General features: G+C 44.2%; 1 protein-coding gene and 1 long non-coding RNA gene across 3 annotated transcripts in view; one reads left to right on the forward strand and one right to left on the reverse strand.

Annotated features, from left to right (window-relative positions):
• LOC310873884 overlaps positions 1–27,296 on the forward strand; it is a 414,042-nt gene that overhangs the window by 283,291 nt on the left and 103,455 nt on the right. The gene's annotated exons all lie outside the window — the stretch shown is intronic.
• Positions 1,494–26,284, reverse strand: rab11fip5b (RAB11 family interacting protein 5b (class I)). 2 transcript variants are annotated; one of them, XM_083786149.1, is made up of 8 exons: positions 25,533–26,284; positions 24,094–24,341; positions 13,763–14,119; positions 12,945–13,120; positions 10,832–11,465; positions 7,162–9,765; positions 5,422–5,566; positions 1,494–4,751 (listed from the first exon to the last, which is right to left on the reverse strand). In XM_083786149.1, exons 1-8 carry the CDS (start codon positions 25,662–25,664, stop codon positions 4,473–4,475), a joined length of 4,575 nt encoding a protein of 1,524 aa, XP_083642275.1. In that variant the 5' UTR covers positions 25,665–26,284; the 3' UTR covers positions 1,494–4,472. The 2 variants fall into 2 exon arrangements, with proteins under 2 accessions (XP_083642275.1, XP_083642276.1); XM_083786150.1 differs by lacking the exon at positions 7,162–9,765.

Raw genomic sequence — 27,296 nt, forward strand, 5'->3', positions numbered from 1 at the left:
TATTGTGCACCCTCTAGTGGACAAAAAGCAACATTGACACAATGATACATAGCTCTGCAGGACCCAAACAAACCCAGCTTTGGGAGCCAGGTCAGGGTCCTCTTGAGGGGGGCCCTGCCCTGGAGAAAATAGCCGATCTACAAAATCTCACAACCCGACTATTTCCAGCAAAGAGATTTGGTTTGGACTAAGGCCTGACTCACACCTTCACAACAGATTGATAGCTGATGCATGAGACTTGTTTACTGATGCAAAGCATTTCCAATGGGAGTCACATGGTTTGACACAACATTTTTGTTGTATGAGGGGGAGGGGGGCAGTCGAAACACAGCCAAAAGCCGTACAACAAAAATGTTGCGTCAAACTATGTGACTTCCATTGGAAATGCATTGGGGCGGCGATTAAACACGGACAAGACACAAGACAAATGTTGTATGCATGTTGCAACAGTGTGTAATAGTGTTCAGTAGCAGGCAGTGGTGGGAACTGGGGAGTATACGCATTGAGAGCCTGTAGATCTGCTATTTCAAAATATTTGTATACATTTGAAAACTTGAAATGGGATATAATTCTGTATAATGAGTACTTTTACTTTTGGTACTTAAAGTACATTTTGAATGCCAGTATATTTTGAATTACGGACCTTATAATTGCAGTATTGACACCTTTACTTATAAGTAAAACAATAAGAGTACTTTTTCCACCACAGTGCATTTTACACCTTGAGTCATATAGCAGTGTGAGCAGTTTGCTGAGCATGCAATGCCTCCGTCTTTGTTGCATACAGTGCACTCTGCTGACCAGCAAAACCACTGCTTCATAGTCTATGATGCTTGCCGAGTGGCCCCACACTGAAGCAGCATTATGGATTTAACATGCCCTTGAACAACAAGACAGTCACTCCCCCTGTGCACTTCTTCTAGCCAGCTGAGGCCCTTCTTCTGGATACAACAGGGGTTCTCAACGTTTTTGGCTGCATGGGGTGGGGGGGGAAATGCTTTGGCCATGTCTTGCAACCCCGCCTTACTCCCCACCCCCAATACAAATTGGCCGCTATGCATGTGTACTATGTAAACTCAATTTCCATTTTCCAGCCATTCAGTTTTTTAATAATCCCCAAAATAATTTGGTGCCTTGTGTCCAAGGCAATTAAGGGCAGGCACACACATGTGGGCATGTCTCTCACATCTGTATTCATATCATCCATGCAAAACAGACTTTAGAATAGGGCTGGGCAATTAACTGTAAATATAGCCTATTGAAACCAATAATTACAACCGATAACTGACTTAATCTGGCTCATGTAGGTTAATAATCGAGAGCCATTTATTCATCATCATATTAGCCTAAGCCTACAGAAGAGCTTGAAAACTTTCATTGTTTATCTGCATTTTATTTGACTTAATTACAGTACTGCGGCCATGTGAAGCGTCGCTGTGATCTACAATCAACCAGAGTGGAATTAGAGAATACAATATTATGACAACACAATAAACGTAGCAAAATAATTTAATACATTCTTCGCCACCACATACTTCCTTTGTAATTTCTCCAGCAATTTAGTTTAGCTTTTTAGCTCAAAACATAACAGTAACCAAACGATATAAAGTGGCAACATTTCTTAGAAATAATAAAACTTAAATATACGTAATAAACACCCCAAACATTACTTGGGAATAAAACATAAAAAAGACTGTGCTCTTCCAAGACAGATTGTAAGGTTGACTATGTGTCTTATAATGCAGCAATGGTAACGCAGAATTCTTCTATTTTTTCCAGTCAATCACTCATTCTCTCTCTCTCTCTCTCTCTCTCTCTCTTAGTATTCATATTGGATTGCAGTAATTTATGATTTGACCATTTTTCTTTCTATAAAGCATTTCTTTCTATTTTTCCCCCCTTCAAAATATGAAATCATCTCAAGTAAACCTGTGTCCAACTGGCATTTGATGCAGCTGACAAAAAGCTACGTTTTTTGTTGTTAATTAAAGCATCATACTATGCCAGAGTAATTATTTGAAACTCTGAACAGCAAATCAAATGTACTTAGCCTATTCATTCTTTAGTGCGTATGTAAAAAAGGCTTTGACTATTTTAAATGGACAAAAGCTGAGTAGCCTATGTTACTTTATTCTATGAAGCGGGTGAGAGATAGCCATTTGTATCTCATTGCTGTCGGGTACCTTGCTGTCGGACCTTGTATTATTTCAACCTTTGAATTTGTTTTCCCCATTAATTAAAGCTGTGAATTTTTGTCGCTTAAGAGTGTAGCGCAGAAACAGTGAAAATAGCTGATCTGCAAACTGGTAAAGCTGCTATTTTCGCTATTTGAAAGTGAAAGTGTTTAAGTCTGTCTGTCTGTCTGTTTTTTTGTTTCGTTTTTTTAATAAATAATTGAACCAGTGCAAAGTATCAACAAGAGTGTGTGATTAAATAATAACTACATTTGATTCATTGGAACTTCTTTTTTCTTTCTTTTTTTAATTTCCTGAAAAGTAACAGTTTTGAACATAAAATATTTGTGCCCGACAGACATATGTTCTGATGCTCGTACCAAAATGTCTTACGGTTAAGAAGCATGCATTATGTTATGGGTTATGTCGTGTCCACATCAAACTGGGCAGTATTAGCAGTGGGAAGACTTGGCTGACTGAAATCGGGTGTTTGTGTGGCACCGCCAGTTCCTAGAACGAACAGTGATTTCTACAACATCAGAAATCTTAAATCTCACATGCAGGAAAAAATATATATACATAGGAATTTTGATTTCCAAAAGAGTGATCAATATGGACCCTGTCTCTGCATTCAAGATACAAATAACTTGCATCAATCAAACACTTTAGAGTTAGAGTTGTAACTGTTCCTAAGCCCTTTAACCCTAACAATCCCAGTTTAGGGCATGTCATTATGGGGAAAAATTTACATAAACAAATCGGAATAATTTTGAGTTTGTTTAATAGCCGATCTACAAACTCACAACGCATCACCCTGCGAGGTGCTGTGAGCTTATAGATTGCCCATTTTCAGAAACTGTGTTCAAGTGTGTTCATTAAACCTTAAAGAGCTGTTGAGAATAAGACTGAAGAGTCCATATCCAGCTCAAGTGATCAGTGAAATTTAGGGCCGATGTATTCTTTACCCTGCAGAATGGGGAATCTCACTTCCAGCTGAAACGGTGCGGCATGAATATAAAATGAAGACTTGTTACACTATGTTCAGCCCCAGCAGCCATATAATGCCTTACTGATCACACTATCCCAAAAAAGGCAATACAGAAGCTGGGGCTTTTAATTATTTCCACAGCTCTGTTATAGTAGTGACTTAGTTTAATGTTGAAAACGGGTGGTATCCCCCTTTAAGGGGCATGAAACCCTAGGCTGATTTTGAAGTTTCAGGTTAAAAACTACAGCAAGGTTAAAAACATGACATATGTGCGTCATAGAAGGGGAGGTTCGGTAGGACAATCAGAGGCAATGGTAAATGGTGCATTTATATAGCGCCTGTATCCAAGGCGCTTTACATAGATTGTGCAATGTAAACGTTTGTTTTCTCATGCCAATAAAGCTCATTTGAATTGAATGGCTAAGTCCTGGAAAAGACGCACTGTGATCGGCCACTATGGCCAATGGCAGCTTGCCTTCCGGCGCACTTCTGCCCTCGCGTGATTGGCCATTATATTGTCCAATCAGACATGTTCTGTTGGGGTTATAGAAAAGGTTACAAAAAAGGTCCATTAACTCAATGAACAAAAAAAGGTTAACAAAAAAACTGGTTTACTTGCTCTCGGACCTTGAGACCTCGGAACAACGGCGTGTCGCCTACAGCAACCACACTAATGACACTCGACACACGTAGGCAAATCTAACTCATGTTTTTTAATCTACTGTAGTTTTTAACCTGAACAGGAAACAACCTGTCATGCCCCTTTAACCCCTCCCTGAAACAACACATTTTCAGATGGGGGTCGGCGGCCAATTACATATAATTTTTGGGGTTCTTGACATGAAAAGGTTTGAGCACCAGATCAGGATTTAGATCATCTCTCAAGAACAGACTCTGAGCTATGCTACTGATTCTGTCAGCAGGGCCATTCAGAATGTGTATACATTGTTGATAGTGGGAATGAAAACATAGGCGCCCCAAAGGAAGTGGAGGGCTGATGGTGGGCCAACATCCTGTTATACACATTCTATTGTGGTCCGCCTCCAGAGGCAAATTCAAGGAAACAAACAGCAGAAGGCGCTGTTTTTCCTTCTTTTTTTGCAGATGGGTTCCCAGATTGGGATTTAGAAGACCATTTAGAAGAATCTGGTCTCAGGTCTTCAAAGGGTTAATCTACTGTAGTTTTTTAACCTGAACGGGAAAACAAAGGGCAAAAAAACAGCCTGTCATCATGCCCCTTTAAGTGTACGCGCGCACAGCGGCTAACGCTCCCTCCGTCCGTCCGTCCCTCCGTCCGTCCGTCCCGTCGGTCACTTGTGCCGGGCGATGCCGCGCACCTGCAGCAGCGTGGGCGTCTGCTCCATGATGCGCAGCAGCAGGTTATCGATGTAGTCCTCCAGGTCGCGCACCTGCGTCTTCACCTTGCGCAGCTCGGCCTCGCGCTTGCCCAGCAGCGCCGCCTGCTCTGCGGAGGCCGTCTGCTGCTTCTGCAGGTCCATCTCCTGCTGCAGCAGCAGCGAGATCAGCTCCATGTTGCTCAGGCTCTGGTACTGCAGGGCCGCCTGCTGCGCTGTGGCGGCGGTGGCCTCCTGAACGAGGGGCAAGGCAAAGGCAAGTTTTTATTTGTATAGCAGGGGTTGTCAACGTTGTTTTTGGCTGGGGGGGGGGGGGTGTCTTGCGGACTTTGGGACAAAAACTGGTTGTTTTTACAACTTGGGATGCTCAGAAACGAGGCATGAGGGCTGGCAGAGTGCAGTGCTGTCTCTGCTATGATTGGCAGCCGCCTATCCTGGCCCAGCCAGCTTGCTTTCCGGTCTAGAGGGGCGGGTAGCGAAGGTAGCAAGCGCTGTATTGATCATTGATCAATTGATCTGAGTGCCCGCCCCTACCCTCCCTGGTAGAAAACAGCGGAGAAAAATGACGTCGCCATATTTCGAGCAACACCCTCTGCACTGTAGTTCACTCCCACTCCTAGACCAGGAAATGTGTCTCGTTCCCCCCGAGCCGAATGCGAAGGAAAATAAAAGCCTGGGTACAGAGGCTAGGCTATATCAGCCGCCATGTATGGTGGAGACACTACACCTTGTGCCCGTTGAGTCCCGGGTGACATGGCATGCTTGTCGGACATCATGCCTTGGATGTAACTATGTAACCTGAAATACTTATGTTCTTGTATGTGTGTATGTATGTATGTGTGTGTGCGTGTGCGTGTGCGTGTGTGTGTGTGTGTGTGTGTGTGTGTGTGTGTGTGGCCAGTACCTGGCTCTTATCAGCGTCAGCAGCAGCAGTCTGTTGAGCAGCGCGGCCCGGGTGGATGGTGGACTTGAGCTTCTCCAGCACGGAACGGCCCTCTTTCTTCTCAGGCTGAGTGGCTGTACTGGTTAAAGGCTTCACTGGATGTGGGCTGCATTGGTGGTCGCAAGTAAACACCTCAGTATTATTGTTAACATAACAAATGAAATAACTAAAAAAACTGGCTAAATATTTCGACAGCGATATGCAGTGGTTCTCAAACTTTTTTAGATTTTGAGGACCCTCCCCTATAAGGACCCGTATAAGCATCCTTTTGGTTCCATTTGTACACACTCAGAGTTACAGACCTGTAATGGCTGATGCATACTATTAGAATCTTAGAGACAAAATAAAATCGCGAACCTCCCGAACCGATTTTATTTATCTCTAAAAGGGTAGTATGCACCGGCAGTCTGCACTTAAGGGTCCGTTTGGAACCCCCTAGTAACCCAGGACGATAAAAGGACGATCAAATGCTGCCGCTAATGAACCTACTGTTGCTGACTGTGGTGGAAAAAGTACTCAAATGGCATCAAAATGTACTTACTGTAGAATACCAAAAGTAAAAGTCCTATATACAGAAGGTCCGATTTCAAGTTTTCAAATCTATAAAAAAATAACATCTTTTTTAAATAACAGATCTACAAGCTCACATGGCTATTTTCAAATGGCCAATATTGGTTAATTAAAAGTTAAATTAAAAGTGGTTAATGTAGGCCTATGCTTTGTATTAATAATCAAGTTCTAGATTTTGAAATAATTTTAGTGGAGTAAAAGCACACAATCATCACTTTTTAAACAGAGAAATACCCATACAGTACCCAACATGATACGGGAGACTTACATTCAGCAGGTAGTGAAAGTAGCAGCAAAGTTCAGGCAGAACTCAGCATGCGAACACATAGCAAAAAGTTTAACTGAAACATGTGATGTGGATATACACAAAATAAAAAAATGAAGCAAAGCAAAGAACCATGCACAACAGGTTTCATCCAAAGGCTTTGGATGAAATGGTTGGTTTCAGTGGCATACAAATAAAGAATCAGAGCAGCAAAAACAAACAATAATAAACAACATACTAAAAACATACTAGTAAAAATATGTATAGTTGGTAGTAAAAAATTGGCTAAATCCCCTGTTTCACCTGGGGGGGGGGGGGGGGGGGTGGGTTGGGGTGCAACAGTCGCCGAAAATAGCCGATTTACAAGCTCACAGCGCAGCACGTTGTGAGCTTGTAGATAGACTATTTTCGGCGAAGAGATTCTGTGTAGGGGGAGAGGAAAAAGTAGGCACCAAGTACAGTGCCAACTCACGTCCTGTTTTTACCGGGGGGGATTCCCGGAGTGTCCCCAGCACCACAGTAGCACCATAATCATTTTAGCTACATTATCCATTTACTTTGGCTATTCAGATCTACAAGCTCATAGCGCGATACTTTGCGCAGCGTAGCCCACGCTCCAAGCTTGGACATAATATGCTATGCTTTTTGAAAATATTTAAAAAAAAAGTTGGAGTAATTTTGGAAAATATCATGAACATAAATCTTCTGTTCTTGGAAGTCCCTGTCTGGCACAAAACCTTTTCAGATGGGAGGAGGGGGTCTGCGTCGTTGACGCACAAACGTTTGAGAACCACTGTCATAAAGGGGAGTTCATTCAAGCTTTTGTTAATTTTTTCTCTTTTCCCTCATCGTGAGGGTTATCTCACCTGCTCTCCTGAAGGGGCAGGTAGCAGCTGATAGCAGGCTGTGTCTCCTCAGGCAAAAGTGTGTGCCGTGCATCGACCAGGGACTGGACAGTGTAGGAGGTGGAGGAGGAGGAGGCGGAGGAGAGGGCTGACCTGACCAGTGCCACCGCCAGAGTAGTAGCAGCAGTAGTGGCGCTGGTGTCTGCACTAGGCCTCGTGGCTGCGGGGTGCAGGTCGGGGGGGGTAGGGTGCGGGTGGTGGTTAGCCGGTGGTGCGTTAATACTGTCAGTGGACGGGGAGAGGAGGGCAGCAGCAGCAGGGGGGATGGAAACAGAGGAAGGTGGTGGTGGTGGTGCGGGGTCTTGCAAAGATTGGCCAATCTTTGCCTTTGAAGGGGTGAAGTTTGGCGCTACCCTCACATGGAGGTCTTCGAAGGCGGTGGCTGCCCCTTGCCCTCCTGACGAGGAGTTTTCCGTCGTACCGGTTTTGTTATGAATTGACTGTATACTACGGGTTTCGAATGAAGAAATGACTGGTTTACAATTATCTGTCACACAGGTTGACTCTTTATCTAATGTCAGGGAAGACGAGTGAGATGAATTAGCAGGTTGATATGAGAATGGTCCTTCACCGGTCTCTGAAGTCCTGCGCACAGGATGCAACAGGCCGTTACATTTATCGTTTTTGCTCCAACTGCATGGACTGACATCGGCGTGTTCCTGGGTCGCTCCTTTTGGCCTCAAGCGCGCGCTAAGCACCCTGGGAAACGACGACGACCCAATCTGGTGAGAGGTGGCCTGCAGTTTGACTTCAGCGTTACCGTTACTGTCGAATGTGTCGTCTGTTTGTCTCAATTCCACTTCTCCTTTCAAACGGACCGGTCTGGGCTCAGTTTCGAGGTCGGACTGACCACATGAGTTAATGTCTAACAAAGAAAACATGTTCTCGCTTGTGTCTTCTTCACTAACTGGGGAGGCTGGCCACATTCTGTCAGGCGATACGCTCATGTCCACTAGGGACGAGTTAATCTCGGATGTCGCGTTTTGTAAAGCGAACATGTACTCAGGTGTGACCCCTGTGCCCTCATGGTAAATAGCTACGTGTGAATCTTCCTGCGGTTGTGGGAAACTCTCACCAACTAAGTCTTTGAGACCTCTGAGAGTGTCTGCTGTTGTTTCTGACGGAGTGGAGCCTTCGGAATCAATAAAACTAAAGTCTAAGTTATTCACATTCATATTCAGATCTTCCAAAGTCAGAGAGTAAGATAAGTTATTGTTTTCACTTGTTTGCGGCTGGGGTGGATGAACAGGGGGAGAATATACCACAGGCTCTAATGTAACAGGAGTAACGCTTAATGCTTTTGAGTTTGATTTAGGAGCCGTCGCATCAGTGGACATGCTGAGAAGGTCGGCAACAGTCAGCTCACTATTAAGAAGCATTTTAGGCCCGGTGATGATGTCAGCTTCTTGAGAGGGAGCCGCCGTGCTCTTTGATGCAATCTGGTTTCCGGCAAGCTCCTCTGGAGCTCCTGATGAAAGTGCATCGTTTGCTCTGGGCTCGCCATAGCCTCCTGTGCTGCCAATGCGACCGTACAGGTCCTGTTCAAACAGCATCCCCTTCCAACCGTGCGTGTCATCCTCCAATGGCTCATACTTGAACTTCTTCAGCTTGTCTGAATCGGACGGGAGCCCGGACAGAGGGGCCGAACTGGCGTCGTTGGACGGTGAGCGAACGCTGGGCGACCCAGACGTCTCACTGGCCGTCGGAGGGTCCGGAGACAGAGACGCACTGCTCGGGGTGTTTCTTTTGCGTTGTTGTTCTTCCTCCCTGGCGCGCTGGCGGGACGCTGCGCCGGTTTGTGACAGAAGACAGGCCTCTTTCTGGACGGCGAGCTCCTGACCTCTGTGCAGCCAGCTGTTGGAGTACAACTCGCTCGACGCACTTCTCAGCGGCCTCCGTGGAGGCAGCGGCGGCGGTTCCAGCCCTTCGACGTCGTGTTCGTCAGGCGGTTTTCCTCGTCTCTCAGCCGTCAAAGGCTTCCGATGATGGTGAGGCGCTCTCGTAGGCACGTTGAGCCTGCTGGAGGCAAACGCATCAAAGGAGTCATCCCACTGTTCTCCCCCACTGTCTGACATGGAGCGAGGGGTGAAATGACCGAGGGAGACGGGCGTGACCGGTCTCGGGAGCATGGCAGGAAGTGACACCTGCCTAGCTACCGCCCTGGGGCGCTCCCGCCGTATGGAGGGCACCCTCTTTGGCGCGGTGACGTCACCGTGGTCAGGGATGGGGATGCATGGCTGGGAGGAGGGGGGCAGAGCCATGCAAGGCGGGCAGGAGGACACGAGGGGAGGAGACCTGCGCGACTCTTCGGCTATAAGCTCCACAAAAAAGGGGTTACGCTGCATTCGGGGGAGGAAGGGGTTGGAGGGGGAGATGGGTGGCGTCGGGGAGGGGGAGGAAGTAGGGGTGAAGGGGTTGTAGGCGTGACTCTCGTGACTTTCGGGCGGGACGTGGGTGGGCGAGGCAGAGGAAGAGGAGGTCTGGGGGTGATGAATGGGTGACCGGGGAGGGAAGGGAGGGGAGAGTGCATCTGAGCTGCTTTCTACCTTAGGAGAACCTTCCAGCCTGTGGAGGAAATAAGGTAAAAGTAGTCCTCTTAGTTAATACTGTACCATCCAGTCAATGGAGGAGCATCTTTGTTTTTACACATACAGAAGGAAAAGAAAATGACCAATCGACAATGTTTCGAGATACTCCCCAGATCAAATGGGTGTGACTATTCTTTCTGCTACACTATTGAAATGCTTGACTAGCCTCAAGCTATCTTAGGTCAATGGACGTTAAAATAAACAGAGATCAGAAAATTATATCATTATGGAAACAGCAACATAAATACTTTTTTCTTTTTCTTTTTTTTAAAAGCAAAGCGCAATTGAAAATGTCTTAATGAAAAATAAGAGTGCTTTTAGCCATTCAGGATTTGAGCCATCAACATTGGCAGTTATTCATTTTGGGTGAGCGCAGCATGAAAATGATTTTTCCCACATCATATATTTCACTTTTCTTTTTCAAGTCCTACGCCACAATGATATTGCAACTGTGATAAAGAAAGACGGATAAAGCGATTTTCACAATTCTTTTGGAAATGTTGAAAAAAGTATTTGAAAGTTATACATCTTTCGCTTAAAATAATATGCACCAAACTAGTGATGCCAGAGTGAAAAGTGTTTCAAGAGATGAAAATGGAAATAGAATTTTGTTCCGGGCCTGATATTTGAAATCGTATGGTGTGGGAAATACTGTATGAGATGTGTGTTTATGTATGGGGCAACATGCCATTAATATGAAGGAAAATATGACATTTTGCATTGCATAGGAGCTGGGGCAGCAGAGACACAACTCTAGACCACTGGTTCTCAAAGTGGGGAGTAGGGACCCCCCTGGTTTCCTTAGGGTGGGTGGGGTTGGGTTCGATCCAGGGGGTCCCACAGCTAAATGATTGATAGTTAGGAACCAAATGGACCGTTAAGGTGGGGTCCCAGACATCGTACAAAATGGAGGTCCGTGGCCTAAATCATATCAATGGGGGGGGGGGGGGGGGGGGGGGGGTGCCTCGAATGTCAGAAAAGAAAAACGCTATTTCAAACCTGTCGGGAACCAGAGTCGAGTCTTCGCAATGACCGTCACTCACCTTGGCTTGTTCTGGGAGTCACCGGAGCCAAACCAGCCCCTGAGTCTGCCCTCAGGAGCCCATGAACCGGCCTGACTCTGTTCCGACTTGGCTGGGAGAGAGTCGCTCCTGCCTCCTCCCGTCGAGAACAACGTCTTTCTCATCTTTTTCCCTTTATCGGGGGAAACCACGCCAGCCGTGGAGGGCGTCGCCACCGGCTGCTGCGTGGCGGGACAAGACCCGATGCGGGCGCTCTGAACCTGGGGGACCGACGACGACCCGTCCTCCTTGTCCTCTTTCTTCCCCTTGTCGAAGGACCAGCGTCTGCCCTCGCCGGCGGCAGAGGGGCCTCTGTCCTCCCCTCCCCCGCCACGCTTGGTGAGGTTCTGCAGGGACCGGGAGAGCGGCGAGCATTTCTCCAGCAGGACCAGCTTGGACGAGGCGTTCCTGGGGGTGGAGGGCTCCGAGTCGTAGACGTGGCTCCCGTTGATGCACAGAGACGACTTGGACTGCGTCAGGGTCTGATGGCCCATGACGGACTCCACGGCGGGATGATGCGGCCGGGACACGCTGGCCGTGGTCGTGATCCGACTGGCCCCATCGCTGAAGGCCCGCTTGTGGGTCAGCACCTTCGTCGTGTGCTGGGTGGTGAGCACTGTTTTGGAAAAAACGGAACGACAAGGGTTAGCTTTAAGGGAAAAGTCTCATTCTACTAACTCTGTCACCAAAATGTGGAATGCCCTGACTGACAGCCATCCATCAATCAAGCCTCACTGCACAGATAATCTACTGTTAGACAGATATTAGGTTCTGAGCTTGCTTAGGATTCTTGATGACTATGTATTTGATGTATTACCTTGTATTGTTCCTGCTTACTGTAAAATGCTTTTTTGTTATCCTTTTAGCCTTAATGTCTTACTGTACATTTCTGACGAATAAAGTATTCAATCCATTTGTACACTCTCAGAGTTAAATTAACATTGATTTTACAATATAAATTGGGGGTCCCAGAGATGGAAATGCGTAGACTAATGCAAGTCATACTGGGGGTCCTTGAAATTAAACGGTTTGAAAATCACTGCTATAGACGTAAAAAAAAAAAACAACTTCTCTTATGGGGGTCCATGGCATATCTCTTCAAATGGGGGCCGCAGGCTAATTAGTGTCAATTTGGGGGTCCTTGACGTGAATAAAGTGTGGGAACCACTGACGTAGGTTAGGTTAACTACTTTCAGTTTCAACCTGGCATACCCAATTTTGACACTATAGGCAAACATTTTCAGAATACTGTAATAGATTTTTAGTTTTTACCAAAAGTAAAAGTACTCATTGAGCAGAATGTCCCATTTCAAGTATTCAAATGTATAAAAGTCTTTTGAAAATAGCAGATCTACAAGCTCACAATGCCACGCATCGCAAGCATTGTGAGTTTGTAGATCGGCTGTTTTCAAATGGTAACTAAAGTTTTTCAAATAAATGTAGTGGAATAAAAAGTACAATATTTGCCTCTGAGATGTACTGGAGTAGAAGTAAACGTATTGCAAATTGGAAATACTCAAGAAAAGTGCAAATACCTCAAAATTGTACCATTTTGGGCGGGAACCCCTTTTGGTGTTAGCATCATGTTAAGGCTCATACATAGTCTGGATTTTCGGTGGTTAGGTGACCACCGAACTACAACATGACGTCACGAGCCGCGGTGAAGAGCAAACCATCACCACCGCTCCAGCCCTTCTCTCTGTTTTTATTCACCACCGCTCAACGTTATTTCAGCTCCGGTGGTCAGCTCACCACCGAAAATCCAGACTATGAATAGGCCTTTATGCTTTAGCTATTGAAAAATAGCAGATCTACAAGCTCATAGCGTGCCACCGAGTGGCGCGCTACGAGCTTGTAGGTCTGCTATTTTTGAAAAATCGAAGAACGACTGACATAGAAACATAGCTTTTTCAGAAAACTGTCAGGATGTAGAAGACATTTTTAGAATCTGATCTCAGGTCAAAATGGGTTAAGTACAGTACTTCAGTAAATGTACACTTGGTTACTTACTTTCCAACACTGTGAATGAGAATTAAAGCAGTACCTTTCTTGGCCAGGTCTGTCTCTCCATAGTGGGAGTCTACTTTGAGCTTACCTTTCTTGGCCAGGTCTGTCTCTCCATAGTGGGAGTCTACTTTGAGCTTTGGGCTGTAGATGGGAGAGCTGGGAGGGTCCGCCAGGAGGTCCAGACTGGGCAACGGGGTCTCACTGGCCATGGATGACAAGCTGCTCTCCGAGGCCAGCGACGAGCAGGACCGGGTGTCATCGGACCTACAGTACGGTTGACGGTTAATTGAGACTTTTTATTGCTTTTTTTCCATTTTTCCATATGAATCCAAATTAAATGTCTTAATTACTTTAATAAAGCATAAAAAGTAGCAGATTGGCAGGCTCGAAACACGGCGCGAATGTCACATGTTTGGGACATGTGAGGTTTCCACCCAATGGAGACAATAATATGAAGTATAAAGTTCAATCACAACGCGTCGAGATAAAACACGCTGTGAGCTCTTGATCAGCTGTTTCACACGATCAATCAGTTACACCAGTGGTTCTCAACCAGTGGTCCGGGGGCGGGGACCACCAGTGGTCCTCGATTGGGGTTCCAGGTGGTCCCCAATTAAACCTAAATGATGTAGAGTTGGTAGCCAAATGAACCCTTATAGATCGTTAACCCAACATCAATACATCGTGGAATTGTGGACATCTTATTCAACGACAACAAAATATTCTAAGTTTTGGGTCTGAGATGCTAAATGTAAATGCAGAATAAATAATGGACCTTGACATGAAAAGGGTTGAAAACCACTGATTTACACAAATTAATGGAAACGATCTTGAACTCATTGCTCAAACCATCTCAAAACAATTGCGATAATTATCTAAAATAATTAGGCCTATGAAAAGCCAGACCTGCGTAGCTTCCCCTTGAAGAAGTCCTTCATCTTGCTCCTCTTCTCCTCAGGCACTTGCACCACGTCTCTGTTGGACTCATCCCCTCCTTCTCCCCCCTCCCCAAACGGCTGGCCCAGGGACCCCGACAGGGCGGCGAAGCGGCCCGGGACGATGGCCGAGGAGGACTCCTGCACGTCGCCGCGCTTGCGGCCCGTCATGCGGTCCTTGAGCTTGCCGAAGGCCGAGCGCGGCTTGTCCTTGAGCGTGAGGTCGAACATGCTGGCCGTCATGTTGTTGCGTGTGAACTGCACGGTGGTCTGCAGCTCGCCGCGCTCCTTCTCCTTGCGGCCTGCCCTGGAGTGGAGCCGGAGCCACCTGCAAAGGCACGCACGAACGCACGCACGCGCGCACGCACGCACACGCACACGCACACGCACACGCACACACACACACACACACACACACACACACACACACACACACACACACACACACACACACACATACACACAACTAAGCTTAGCATTTAGAAATACTAAGGTACAAGTAAACGTCCGGAATTCAAGTGTACTTAAAGTACCAAAGGTAAATGTACTCTTTGTGCAAAACGTATGTTCTGTGTGCAGATCGTATGTCATACTGTATGTATAAAAATCTTTTGAAAATAGCCGAACCAACCAGTAACTACAAAGTAACCAGTAACTAAAGCTTTCAGCTACTACTTTTCAGCTACTTTTACTCCACTAAAAGTATTGAAAATTGGAAATAAAAGTAAAGTAAAAGTATCTCAGTACTTGAGTACTTTCCAACATTGTAACACGAGAGAGAGAGAGAGAGAGAGAGAGAGAGAGAGAGAGAGAGAGAGAGAGAGAGAGAGAGAGAGAGAAAGAGAGAGAGACAATCCCTGCACCAAATGACCTCGGTGCATAGAAGTACTGTGTGATTTGAAAGAAATTGAAAATGAAATTAATTTTTTGTTTTACTGCCCATTATAATGAAGAATGTATTATTTAGTAAAGTGACAACCATCTGTGCTAACTTTTTCTGGTTAGAGGACTACTGTAATTTTGTTTTAGGAAAGGAATTTTTGCTTTAGCAGACTTTTTATGCAAAGCATGGGGGGAAAAGGCAGAATGTTTTGTTTGTGTAAAAAAAAAGAAAAGGAAAAAGAAAAACTGTTTCTTGTACAAAATGCAATATTGAAGCAATGATTTGTACGGTGTGTCCTATAAGTCCATGTGGGCTAGGCCTGGGCGCCTTGGGTTCATGACACAAAAATAAAGAATCTATCTATCTATCTACTGCGGTACTACGGTACAAGTTTCAAATAACTGATGTAAAATTATCTTCTGGGGGTCCCTGGTACAAAACATGGGGGGGGGGTGGGGGTCAAAAGTTTGACAACTACTGATTTGCTGGACCGTCTCCAAGCAGGGTATTGTAATCCAAGACCCCACACCGCCCTCCTGCCACCCGGTGCTTGCTGTACACTACAGTATGGTGTACGGTACTGTGTGTGTGACAAGGAGCACGTTCCAAACAGCTGACTGTGGTGGGAGTCTTTCCAGTCTCTCTCTGTGTCTCGACGAGCCAAAATAAACGCTGTTGGAATTCACTGTGACTTTCAGAGAGCACAGTGCAGTGGAGAGGAGAGGAGGGCCTGCAATTAAAGCCAGATGTTGTGCTCCGTTGTTCCTTTGCTCCATTCCAATGTCGACGGTGGTATATGATGTCTCACACTAATTGCAGCATGGGACCGATATCACCATATGGCCATACTGTAGTATAGTAGGGATATGGGCAATTCATCTGTCATCATATCAGTGTTATTGGCCTTAAAATGCAATATCGGTATCGAATAGATATCAAAATAATACTGTATATCGGTTTTAGCAGATATTTTATTTTATTGTTGAAAAATAAATAAAAAAGCCTGAAAAAAGCTTTTGTGATGATGAAGGCTGCAGATTATATCAGTGTTTTCTGGGGAAGCTTTCAAAAGAGTCAACTTGTTGGAACATTTTTAAATAAAAATACTAGGCTACAGTATCAATACTGCAATCTAGAAGTAGTCCGTTACAAGTAAAAGTCCATAATGTACTTGAGTAAAAGTATAAAAGTTTTGGCATCAAAACCAAGTACCAAAAGTACATTTGCTGAATTTACAGATTCAAATGTATAACGCGATGCGACACATTGTGAGATCTGTTATTTTCAAATGGCCGAAATGGATATAGGGCTGAAGTGGGTATAACTTCAAGATATTATGTTTAATACCTCTAAAATAAGATGGTTTTCATTGACCAAATTGGCAAATATTATGAGAAAGAGGGGAAAGAATTGTGAAAATAGCCGTACTACAAGCGGGCAGTCCGTCCTCTAGATATATTTATAACTCTATGGATACAAGTCAAGTTATAATTGATCCAGGTAATGTAGCTTAAAATAATACATAGATCCAAACAATTATAATAATCTTTGACGATAAAGAATCATCAGCTTGCAGCTCAGCAGGATGCAATCCATTTGGTTTACAATGTTACTTCTGAAACCTCCGACATTTGGTTTGATACATGCAGAAACCTGAGACTAGATGGGTATGACGCAGAGCCGTGCAGAGAGCACTGAGGGGGCAGCTCAAACACAGAAAGGGCACATGTGTGTGGGTGCAGAGTGCGCCCCGTTTTTCGGGGGTGGTCTTTTTGTGGGGCCGTCCCTTGTGCCATTTCACACACCAGAAATGTAGTGGGCCTACCCCATATAGAGTTATAAAGGATAGAGGGAGGACCGGAGTGACCCCCCCCCCCCCCCCCCCCCCGCTATTAATTTCAATTTGCTCAGTGGCGTTTTGAAGCACCCGGAAGAGTGCCGGAAGTACCATTATAACTGAATGGCTCGAGCGAGCGGAAGAGCAGCCCGGACCTCCAATTTGAGGTTCGGGATTACACACGTTACGCACATGACGTCACCGAACGTCCGTCCACCTCCATGAACGTGCTACAGTGCCACTTTTCGGTAGTAGGTAGTGGAAGCTTCAACATTGGATAACCTTACTGGGGGCTTGGGGCCTACATTCAATGTCTTATGCTAATGGAGCAAGATGTTCCACAATATCTTGGCCCAGTCATTGGACAGTAAAATAAGCAATACGTTCTCATTAGTCATTAGTCTCATTACATTTGTTTCAAATTATGACATTCAAAATAAAGTCAGAATGGGGGAGTGGGGCAGTCAGGGCACTTGACATATATGCATATATGCAATAAACAGCAACTACTGTATATGCGTCGATAGGCTAGGAAAAACGAGGAGGAGGCGTCGCATCTGATTTATCCTCTGATCAGTTTCAGAGCTTCCGTTGCTCCAGACTGAATGATGGAAGCATTCGGAAATTGTGGGAGGTCGCTGGGGACAGTTAACAAATGTGCGTCACAGCCAGTGCTTCTAATGAAAGGCCCTATTGATAAACACACATCAAACAAAAGTTATAGACCAGCTCCATGTTTCACTTCAGAGACAAGACAGAATCAGTGATGGAAAGTAACTAAGTAAGTACATTAATGAGCTTAGCCCAGTAACCCTGGGTAAACATAGTACCTTTCCTTTCCTTTCCTGGATTCCGACTTATGGAGGTTTTAAAATCCTGCTCGTAACCGAGGTAAACGGACATCAGATTTAGCGCACTGTGCAATGCAAACTAATAGGCGAGTGCGCTCCCGGTGCGCATTTCCGAACGCACCCTTAACGTCCCATAGCTGGTGGTGACGGAGGCGTTGCATAGCAACCGGATCAATGTTAAAAGCTGCCGTGGGGCTCAACCCTTATATACACGGAGTATACGTTGGGGTCTGTATTTATACAGACTTAGCAAATAACATCCCCTAGCTGGGGGGTACGTATATATACGGAGAGAAATAATTAATGGTTATCTCATTCTGAGGCACTTTGAGTTGAGTACGTCCATTTTTCGATACGTTATACTTCTAGTCCATACTATCAAAGTGGCAAATATCATTGCATTTATACTCTGCTGCAATTAATTAATTAGTAATTTAAATAGAACTTTATTACAAAACATACATTAACCAATTAAGCCCTATTTTATGTTTTGTCTATTTGAAATGGGCCGATCTACAAGATTAGAATGTGTCAAATTTGACAAATGTTTGAAATTGAGTACATTTTGATGCCAACACTTTTATTGAAATCAATAAATGTGACTACAGGCCTCGTACTTGTAACAGAGCATTTGTATATTGTGGTATTACTACTTTTAATTGAGAACAAAATATGTGAGTCTTTCTTCCACTACTGCAGCTTTGCTATTTATTAAGTGTGATGTTGACTTATTTATGCTAAAGCCGTTCTTCCACATCTCTTCATCCACCAGCACCTTGAAGAACTGAGCTGCAGTGTTTACGAAATCTGATAGGGAGTGAAAACGTGACTCAGCTACAAAGATGCAGGCTCCCATTATTATTTTTCTTTTTCCAATGTAAGCCAGCGACATGAAGACACAAAGATACATCCGCCGTTAGAGGCTGCAACAGCTACAAAGACGTTTGGGCTGGTTTCAACTTCAAAGCTAAGAAATATGCTGTGTAGCTTAGTATCTTTGTGTCTTTGTGTCTTTTGGTTTGCTGTTGGGCAGAAACCTCGGTTACAAGTAAAAGTCTGCGATTACAATTTGACTTGAGTAAAAGTAAAAAAAAGATATTGGCAACAAAATTATAGTTAAAGTATCAAAAGTAATTATTATTATTTATTTTTTTCACCAAAGACAGAGAAGTGAAAGTATTGACAATTGGAAATATCTCAAACAGTACAGTACTTGGGAGTAATTGTACTTGTGCGTCAGACACCTTAACCTCATGAACCCTATAGCATCCCTATTCTGGGCAGAACAATAACCGAAAATAGCTTATCTACAGCCGGGATCTGTGAGCAGCAGATTGGTTATTTTCAGATAGATATTTGGTGTCACTCCCTACCTCTATCCTCTATGCCAGTGGTTCCCAAACAGTGGACCAATTTAATGGGTCACAAGTAAATGCTCCCTTTATTTTCTTAGTTTAGTAGCCTAAGTATTACAATCAAATACTAAATAATCAAAGGAATTCCATAAAAACAATATGGTGACTGTGAAAATAGGAATACTGTAGATATACAAGCTCACAATGTCGCTGTGTTGTGTGCTTAAAAGAAGAAAGTAGTGACTGTGAAAATTGTAGATCTACAAGCTCACAAGTGTGTCTCCCCCGGTCCATAAGGATATCCCTTTGGTCTAGTGGTTAAGATGTTGGACTTTTACGTGGGAGACCCATGAAGTTCGAGTCCTGGGCTTTACATGTGCTTAAAATAAAAAAAATAGTGACTATGAAAATAGTAGATCTACAAGCTCACAACACGTCACCGTGGTGTGCTAAAAAGAAAAAAGTAGTGACTGTGAAAATAGTAGATCTAGAGGACTGTCTTACTGCTTACGTGCTGTTTACATTACTGACTAATAAGTAATAAAGTATTAATTCAATCAATCAATCAATATACAAAACGATGGGACGCCGTGCACGAAAACAAGAATTTCACCCATTGCTTCACCACCTGTAAACTGTAATTGTCACACTAAAAACAAATTCTGATTTAAAGGGAGATCAGATCTAGTATAGAGCCCTAGGAGACCCCAGTAAATGAAATATTATCACCTCTGTCGGGTGGAAAACTCATATTTCCCAAACGCAAAAATAGCAAAAGTAGCAGATCAAAAAGTAGTGTCGCTTTGTGCCGCATTTCAAGCTTGTGGATTTGCATCTTTTGATGCTTTTGTGTGACGCTATAGTACAGGGGTTCCCAAACTGTGGTGCGTGCACCCCTTGTGGTGCGCAAATGCCCTCGGGTGGGTGACATGAAAAGGGGTAATGGCAGTTTTATGTAGCAGAAACGTCAAACACTGCTGTAAAGATATGTATAGAGCAGCTGCGGGAGTATACAGCAGCTGCATGTCTCTCAGTGCAGTGACATGCTGTGATAATTTGCCATAATCATAGTAAAGTATTTTACTATTACTATTTACATTTTCGGCCAAATACAACGAGACTTAGTGTTGTCAGCTAAGTCAGGAGGTAACGGGGTACACGGGCAAAAACGTTTGGGAACCAACGCTATAGTATGATCAGGCCCTTAGACAGATTGTCAGCTTAGTTAATTATCATGGACATGTTAATGATATACATTAGCCTACAATGCATTATAATAACAGTGTGCCGCAAAGCAATTTCCTGGAGAGTAGTCTTTCTGAACACATGGAGGAGTTTTGACCTCTGATTCACATTTTTCAGAACAAAAATATCTGTAGGCTTTCTGTTCTGACTGCACGCTGCAAATACTTAAAAAATGTCTTGTTTTTTACTCATTATTATGCATAATGTTCAATGACTCATTGCAATCATTTGTGTGACAATTATCCATCATGTAAAATGTCATAATCGTGACAGGGTTATGTATTAAAAAACACTTTTTTATTCATGCCTATAGTATAGAGGGTATGTGCGTGACATCATCAAACTCAGTTATGCGGGAACGTCTACTGAGTGTCATAAAACTACTTCATGGCCTTGACAGCCCATACATCCAAACAGAAAAGTTGTATTTGATTGCATTAAATGACGTTAAACAACATTAAACTGACTTTGTCACTCACTTTGCCACTCGATTTGCCATTGACTTTATGCATGTGCATCCCCTCTATAATGACAGGCCCCAAAATGTGGAGACTGTGTTGAAAATGGTTTAACTGTATATCTGTGTCAGTGATTTATACAAACTGCAGCCTCCTGAACAGAATATTAGTCAGACACCCTCACCAAACCTTAAAGATGGAGTGCCACAATTTTTGTATTTTTCCAGTTTTCCATGTGTCTATGAGGTGACAGTACTTCATTAGACACCCTGGAGTTGTTTTTATGTGCAATGGTGTATTAACTTTGTATTTAGGGTTTCTTCCTGGAGGCTGAAGCCTTGACAGTCAAACGGGCCAATGAAGTACTGTAATATAGTGACACCACACTATCAGCCCCTCCCCTAACCCCTCCCCCTTTATCATACAACTACAGCTGTGGGTGCGGCTTCAGTTAAGGTGGATCACCACCCATCACCACCCATCAGGCAAACCAGGCATACTTAATGAACTGGTGGGCGTGTCCACATAAAAGCATGATTTTAACAAATACTGTACACTTTTTGGAAAAAGTTCATCCCCCTTATATTGTAATAATACCTGATGATCATGTTTTAGAGTGGAAAAAAATGGTGGCACTCCATCTTTAAACAAACCCTAACCTCACAGGAAGCCACGGGTGAATTTTAACCTGCAGCACGGGTGATTTTTAACTCGCAGCACGGGTGATTATTAACTCGCAGCATGGTTTTGTCTGACTAATGACTGTAGGACTGTTTGTATGTCTAACCAACGTCTGCACCCCCGTCTGTCCCCATAGTGCTACATCCCACATCCCACGCATGGTTCCCACAGCAGCCTCGCTGTCTCCACACTCCACAGCACGAACTGTCCAAACATCATCACCACCACCTGATCTCAGATCAGATCGTGATGCGGTGCATTGTGGGATGGGCTAGGGGGGACCCACATGCGCCTGTGTGTACATGGGTGTTGTCGGGTATAGATCCACGAGCTCGGAACGCGTCGCTTTGAGCTGCATTTCGAGCTTTGTGGATCTGCTACTTTTGATGCTTTTGTGTGAGGCTGCAGTGTGATCAAGTAGGGTGTTGAAGATAAGAGGTTTCTGTCGGACAGCAACGATATACAGTGGGGTTTTAGTCCTTAAACCCTCTAATCTTAGTAAAACAGACCTGGGTTGCAACAGTACTATTTTCAGCTTACAATGTGACCCGTCGTAAGCTTATTCAATGCGACGCATTGTGTGAGCTTGTAGATCTGCTATTTTGGAGGGGCGCTTCCCCCTCCTATTTACAGATTTAATGTTTGCTTTGTCAAACACAAACATTAAATGCCATTAACCCTTTTACTGCTGCCATTTATTGAGAAATTAGGACCTAATTCATGCCAGCATTTTTTTAATTTGAGCTCTTATTTTGAAAAGCCACATTTTGCCTCAACCGGAAGTGAGCTTATCCCTGCCAGCTTTACGTTGCCAAGACAACCTTTGTTTACATAATCGAATCAATGCCGGTACATATAGCACTCCACAACGTCGGCTCTGTGCCGTCAAAGAAACGCTGTTTTGACCAAAAATGCCATCTGGGACAAGGAATAGGAGATACAGGCGATTGAAAGAAACGGATAGAATGGATTCTTATGGCGACCGCGATCTAATCTGAACGATCCAGTGCAGTGCTAACAAAACTGCTAGCTAACCGGCTAACGTGAGTAGCATTATGGCTCGATCGATCATATGCACTATAAAAGTATAATTGCCGAAGGGCTACGGCAATGGCAGCAAGGTGTATTATCAAATTGAGGCTTTGATTGCCGAAGGGCTTCGGCAATGGCAGGAAGACGGTTAACAATGAACAGAGTTTAATGTTCGTTTTGTCCTCGATGTTGTAAGATGATAAGAGCGCCCCTCACTTCACACGGGTGTGATTTTTAAGGTGATTGTTTTCCCCAGAAGAGATGCTGGCATTCAAGTGGTCAAACCTGCAATTCATAAGATTAACGCCCAACTTGATCAGTGATCACACTACAGCATCACACGAAAGCCTCAAAAGTAGCAGCTCATAAAGTGTCGCTACGCGCCACATTTTGGGTCGTGGTTCTACTACTTTTGCTAGTTTTGAATTTGAGTCCTGGAAAAGTAACAGTTTTGGACATATGAGGTTTTCACCCGACAGAGACAATATGAAGACATTAGAATAGCCTAATTGACAGTCCATGAAGAGAAAATTAAGCCTCAATAAGGGGACAGACAGATGGACGGACAGACAGACAGACAATCGTGTGACAATGTTAAGAAATAAAGGATATATGATTAAGTTATCATTTAAATTGTGTGTGCTTCTGTATCAGTGTGACCACTTTGTAGTTGAGAGTAAGCTTGGGGTCTATAGTGACCTGTGACACATGGCCTTAGGCTGCTGACATACTACTACCACCACCACCACCACCACCACATGTCCATGTCAATCCAGATAGGCGACAGAACAGATGGTTTTAGGTACATACTGCAATTACCGCATATAGAATGAAGCCATACTGAGAAAAGAATGTGTCATCACATGGGTTTTCAGATAGGGGTTGGAGTTTGGCCAGAGTCTAAGACATGCATGCAGAAATAATTTGAGGGTCGGTTTGTACCAATGGCGTCTGTCTACATTGTTGCAGCAATTAATACAAATCATTCATGCTTTATAAGATAATGTGGTTGTGTGACTTTGTTTCTGAGGTGGTGCTGACAGATTTGCCCGACAACATGACCCATTTCTCTCGGTCAGCCTGTGAGCAGTAAACAACAGACCTGGTGGTGGTATTTTTTTGCGATGTACCGATATCAGTTATTCCTTCCCGTCCCGTTACAGATTCCGATACGGTCGGTCGATACCGAGTACCAATTCAATAATAATTTTGAAATGATCTATGGCAGTGGTTCTTAAACTGGGGTCCAGGGACCCTCCGTGGTCCTTGAGGGGGTTCCAAATGGACCCTTGCAGGGTCTGCAAGTCAGAAAGTGTACAAATGGAACCACTTCCATTTGTACACTCTCAGAGTTATGGTGGTCCTTGAAATGAAACACGGATCATGGAATAAGTAAAAATCCCATTACTAATCGTTAATGTGCAGCTAGTTAGTAAGGTAAAGTTAGTAAAATCATTATGTAAATATAGTACAGTATAAAACAGTCATGAAACATCAACTGAAACTAAATATTACCGTAAATGAAATATCACCATAAATGACATGGCATCGGATCGGCATAGACCGCCGCAATACCGATACCAGCATTTTAGGCGGTACCGGCAGCTTTTCCGATGCTGGTATGTATCGGTATATACCGGGCCAACTCTTACGCCCCTTTTCCACCGGGGTTGGACCTGTTCGGTTCTTTTTTCCTGCCTAATATTGAACCAGTTCAGAGAGTTTCCACTGACAATGAATTGGTTTCAGGACCCTAAAAGCTGGTTCGGAACTGGAACCAAAAAGAAAAGGTTGACGGCTCCGTGAAAGGTTCCAAGAATCTAGAACTGAACCAGATCTCGAACCAACGTGAGCCCTGCATAGGCGCACTTTAAAAGCGGATCTATAAGACTATAAGTGCATGTGTGCTGAAAAGCCTGGTGTAGCTCGGCCGTGAAACGCTATAGGCGCCTGTACTCACTCGTCTCTGGGACACATGCCGTCCTGGAAGATCCTGTCCAGGGGGATGATGGCCTGGCCCAGGAAGACGTCCAGGCCGATGAGGACGCGGTGCATGACGGTGAGGACCAGGTCTCCGCTGCCCGGGGGGTAGTCGCCCCGGCCCCCCGCCTCCAGGATGCCCGGGAGCAGCTCGAAGCAGCACTCCTCTTGCCACTCGGGCACCGCCGCCTTCTCCACCAGGCCCGTGGTGTACTTCTCCTTCCCCACCTGCAAGGAATACCGGAGAACTCGCCAGTTTACCAAGTCGCCATGGTCAAAAGTTCTTCATCAATGTCTTCATCGTTATGCTAAAATGCTGTCTTCATCAGTGTAGTATATCAAACTCCCAGATGTATATATAGTTCATTTCCAAAGTGCTAAAATTATTTTGTTAAATGAAATGGTCAGCATGTGAATACAAATGATAAGTAGGCCTACCACTAAGTAGGCCTACCATTTCAGGAATTGTTTACTAATGAATAACATTGTTTTGGTACTTTGGTGCATTCCTACTTTCTGTAGTGTTAACTCTAAACAACTATCCTCTCTCTCTCTCTCTCTCTCTCTCTCTCTCTCTCTCTCTCTGAATTCAATGCAATTTAAATGAAGGTGAAGTAAATCTAAAATGCACGAAATCACTCAAACTATTAAATAATAATAATAATAAATTCACCTGTATAGGCCTAAATTATGAATATGAAACTTGCCCGAAATATCTTTAAAAGTAAGTAATGAATGAATAGTGTGGTAAAGTGCACGTTTTTAAAAGCAGATGCTAAAAACCCTACATGGACCATTACAGGTCCATTTGGTTCCATCTGCTCCACACTGGTTATGAGGGTCCTTGTAAACAAAACGTTAGAGAACCACTGTCCCAGTGGACTCCTAATGTGTAGTCAATCAGTGTCATACATATTCTGAAGAAAACCTGGACCTGGATAGTAATTTGGTCTCTTAAGACAGTGGGACCCCCAGGGGTCCTTGAGTGAGTTCAGCTAAATGATATAGTTTGTAACCAAACTATATCTCAGAGTTAAATTAATTATACACTCTGAGTTAAATTAACATTGATTATATACAATATAAATTGGGGTCCCAGAGATAGAAATGCCATTAAATCAATGTGGATCTGTAGACAAATATGCTTGTCAAACTGGGGGTCCTTGAAATTAAACGGGTTGAGAATCACTGCTAGCCGTAAAAATCTTCTCTTATGGGGGTCCCTGGAATATCTTTTCAAATGGGGGTCCGCGGGCTAATAATTAGTGTCAATATGGGGGTCCTTGACATGACAAAGTTTGGGAACCAAGATCAAAATAAAGTCAGTCAAGTCTTTCTTGCCACAATGCCACGGAGACATTGTGTCCGTGTATCGACATAATATTGATGACCCCCTCCATGCCATGCAGTGCCCATCACCTGGATGATGGTGTAGAGGTAGCGGCTGCCGTGCTTGCCCTTGGTCCGCAGCCCCCTGGCGCGGAGCACGGTCACATTCACGTGCGTGGGGACCCACCGCTGGTCGTCGTCCAGGTCTATGAGCGACATCATCTTGTGACCCCGCTTGGAAAGAAAGAAAGAAAAAAGCCCCCCCCCTCCTCCTCCCAAAAAGTGTCGCGCTGTTCTTTCTTCTTTCTTGGTTGTGGCTTCTTCTGGTAGTAGCCTATTTGAGAGAGCCGAGCGCGTCTTGGTCCGTTAATTTAGGATCTGCTAGCTCTCTCGATCTCGCCCTTTGCGTTTTGGTAACAGACGCAGGACTGCAGAATATCAACAATTAGTCCCACACACACGCACACACAAACAAACACACACACGCTGACACACGCACAACACGAAACAACAAACACAGTCACTGTCTGGCTCTGGGATCTCCTCTCCCCGACGTCAGTTCTTGCAGCAGCAGAGGAGATCTAGACATAGGCCAGCTGTACGGCGCCGGAGGCACTGATGATGATCGCATGGCATTCCTTAAAATCCTGTGTCAATGCCGTTTATAGGCCATCGGTCAGACTGCAGTGCAATGCCTGCCTCGACGTGCATGTTGTTGTGCGAGCACGATCTCGATCCTGTCTATCGGTCCATGATGTCGCATCAATACCAGCCTATAGTTCTTCTACTGTCCGACTCCGAGTTGAGATAAAGACTCCGAGCAGTCATTGTGTGTCTGCACACACGGCACGGCCCGCCCTCCGAAGTGAACGAACACGGAGGGCCGCATACAGTATGACAGATGCTGCGGAATTAAAGAGAAACACCCCATCCATCCGAACCCCGCTGCATGTAAGCCTGGTATATAATGTGATTCAGTGGTTCATAATCGTTCCAAAAGGACCCAAATTGACATGATTTATAGCCAATAAGGTTTAGTGCCAGGGACCCCCACAAGAGAAGTTTCATGTTAGGGCAAAAAACAATCTAATCTGTATTATAACTATAGGGGACCCCCCGCCCCCAGAATAGGTCCATTTGGTTAAGGTTCCATAGTCCATACACTCTGAGGGGTCTACTCTGAATTCTGACCCTGCAGTGTCCCTGGACCTGAGATTGAGACCCACGTGTTGTTTAGGCTAATAAAGCTATAATAATAATAATATATGGGTAGTAATAATACTAATAATAATAACAATAAGAACAATATTTAAAGTGTGGAACATTTTTAATAATTTTATTAATTTTAATAATAAGTTTCTAATACAAATCTTCTGGGGGTCCCTGGCACAAAACATTTTCACTGGGGTCCGCGGCCAAATAATATATATCAACATGATTTGAAAATGTATGAGAACCACTGGCATAGGATATGTGTAATATTTCACATTATGTCTTTTCTGTATACTATCAATATTTCAGATAGTCATCATCATCCTCTCACCAATACTATAGTGCTTGTTGAACTGTTTATGGTCACCATGATGTATGGGCTGTAAGCCTCTTCATAATGACTTGCACAATATACAATAGATGCTGCACGTTATATAGGTATATATATATAGGCTATAGGCTAATAAATCCAATTGGTCATCAATACCAAATTGATTATTCATTAATGATTAGGCTAATTGATACTTAAGCTATACTATAGCTGCTGATAACTTAGCATTATGCTCAAATTAGAGCTGTCATATATTTGTATGTTTGTTTTCCATTAGGCCTACAATCTCACATTGTTGATCTTGTGAATTT

Source organism: Protomyctophum parallelum, assembly GCF_964188405.1.
Source record: "Protomyctophum parallelum genome assembly, chromosome: 16".
Lineage (NCBI taxonomy): Eukaryota > Metazoa > Chordata > Actinopteri > Myctophiformes > Myctophidae > Protomyctophum > Protomyctophum parallelum.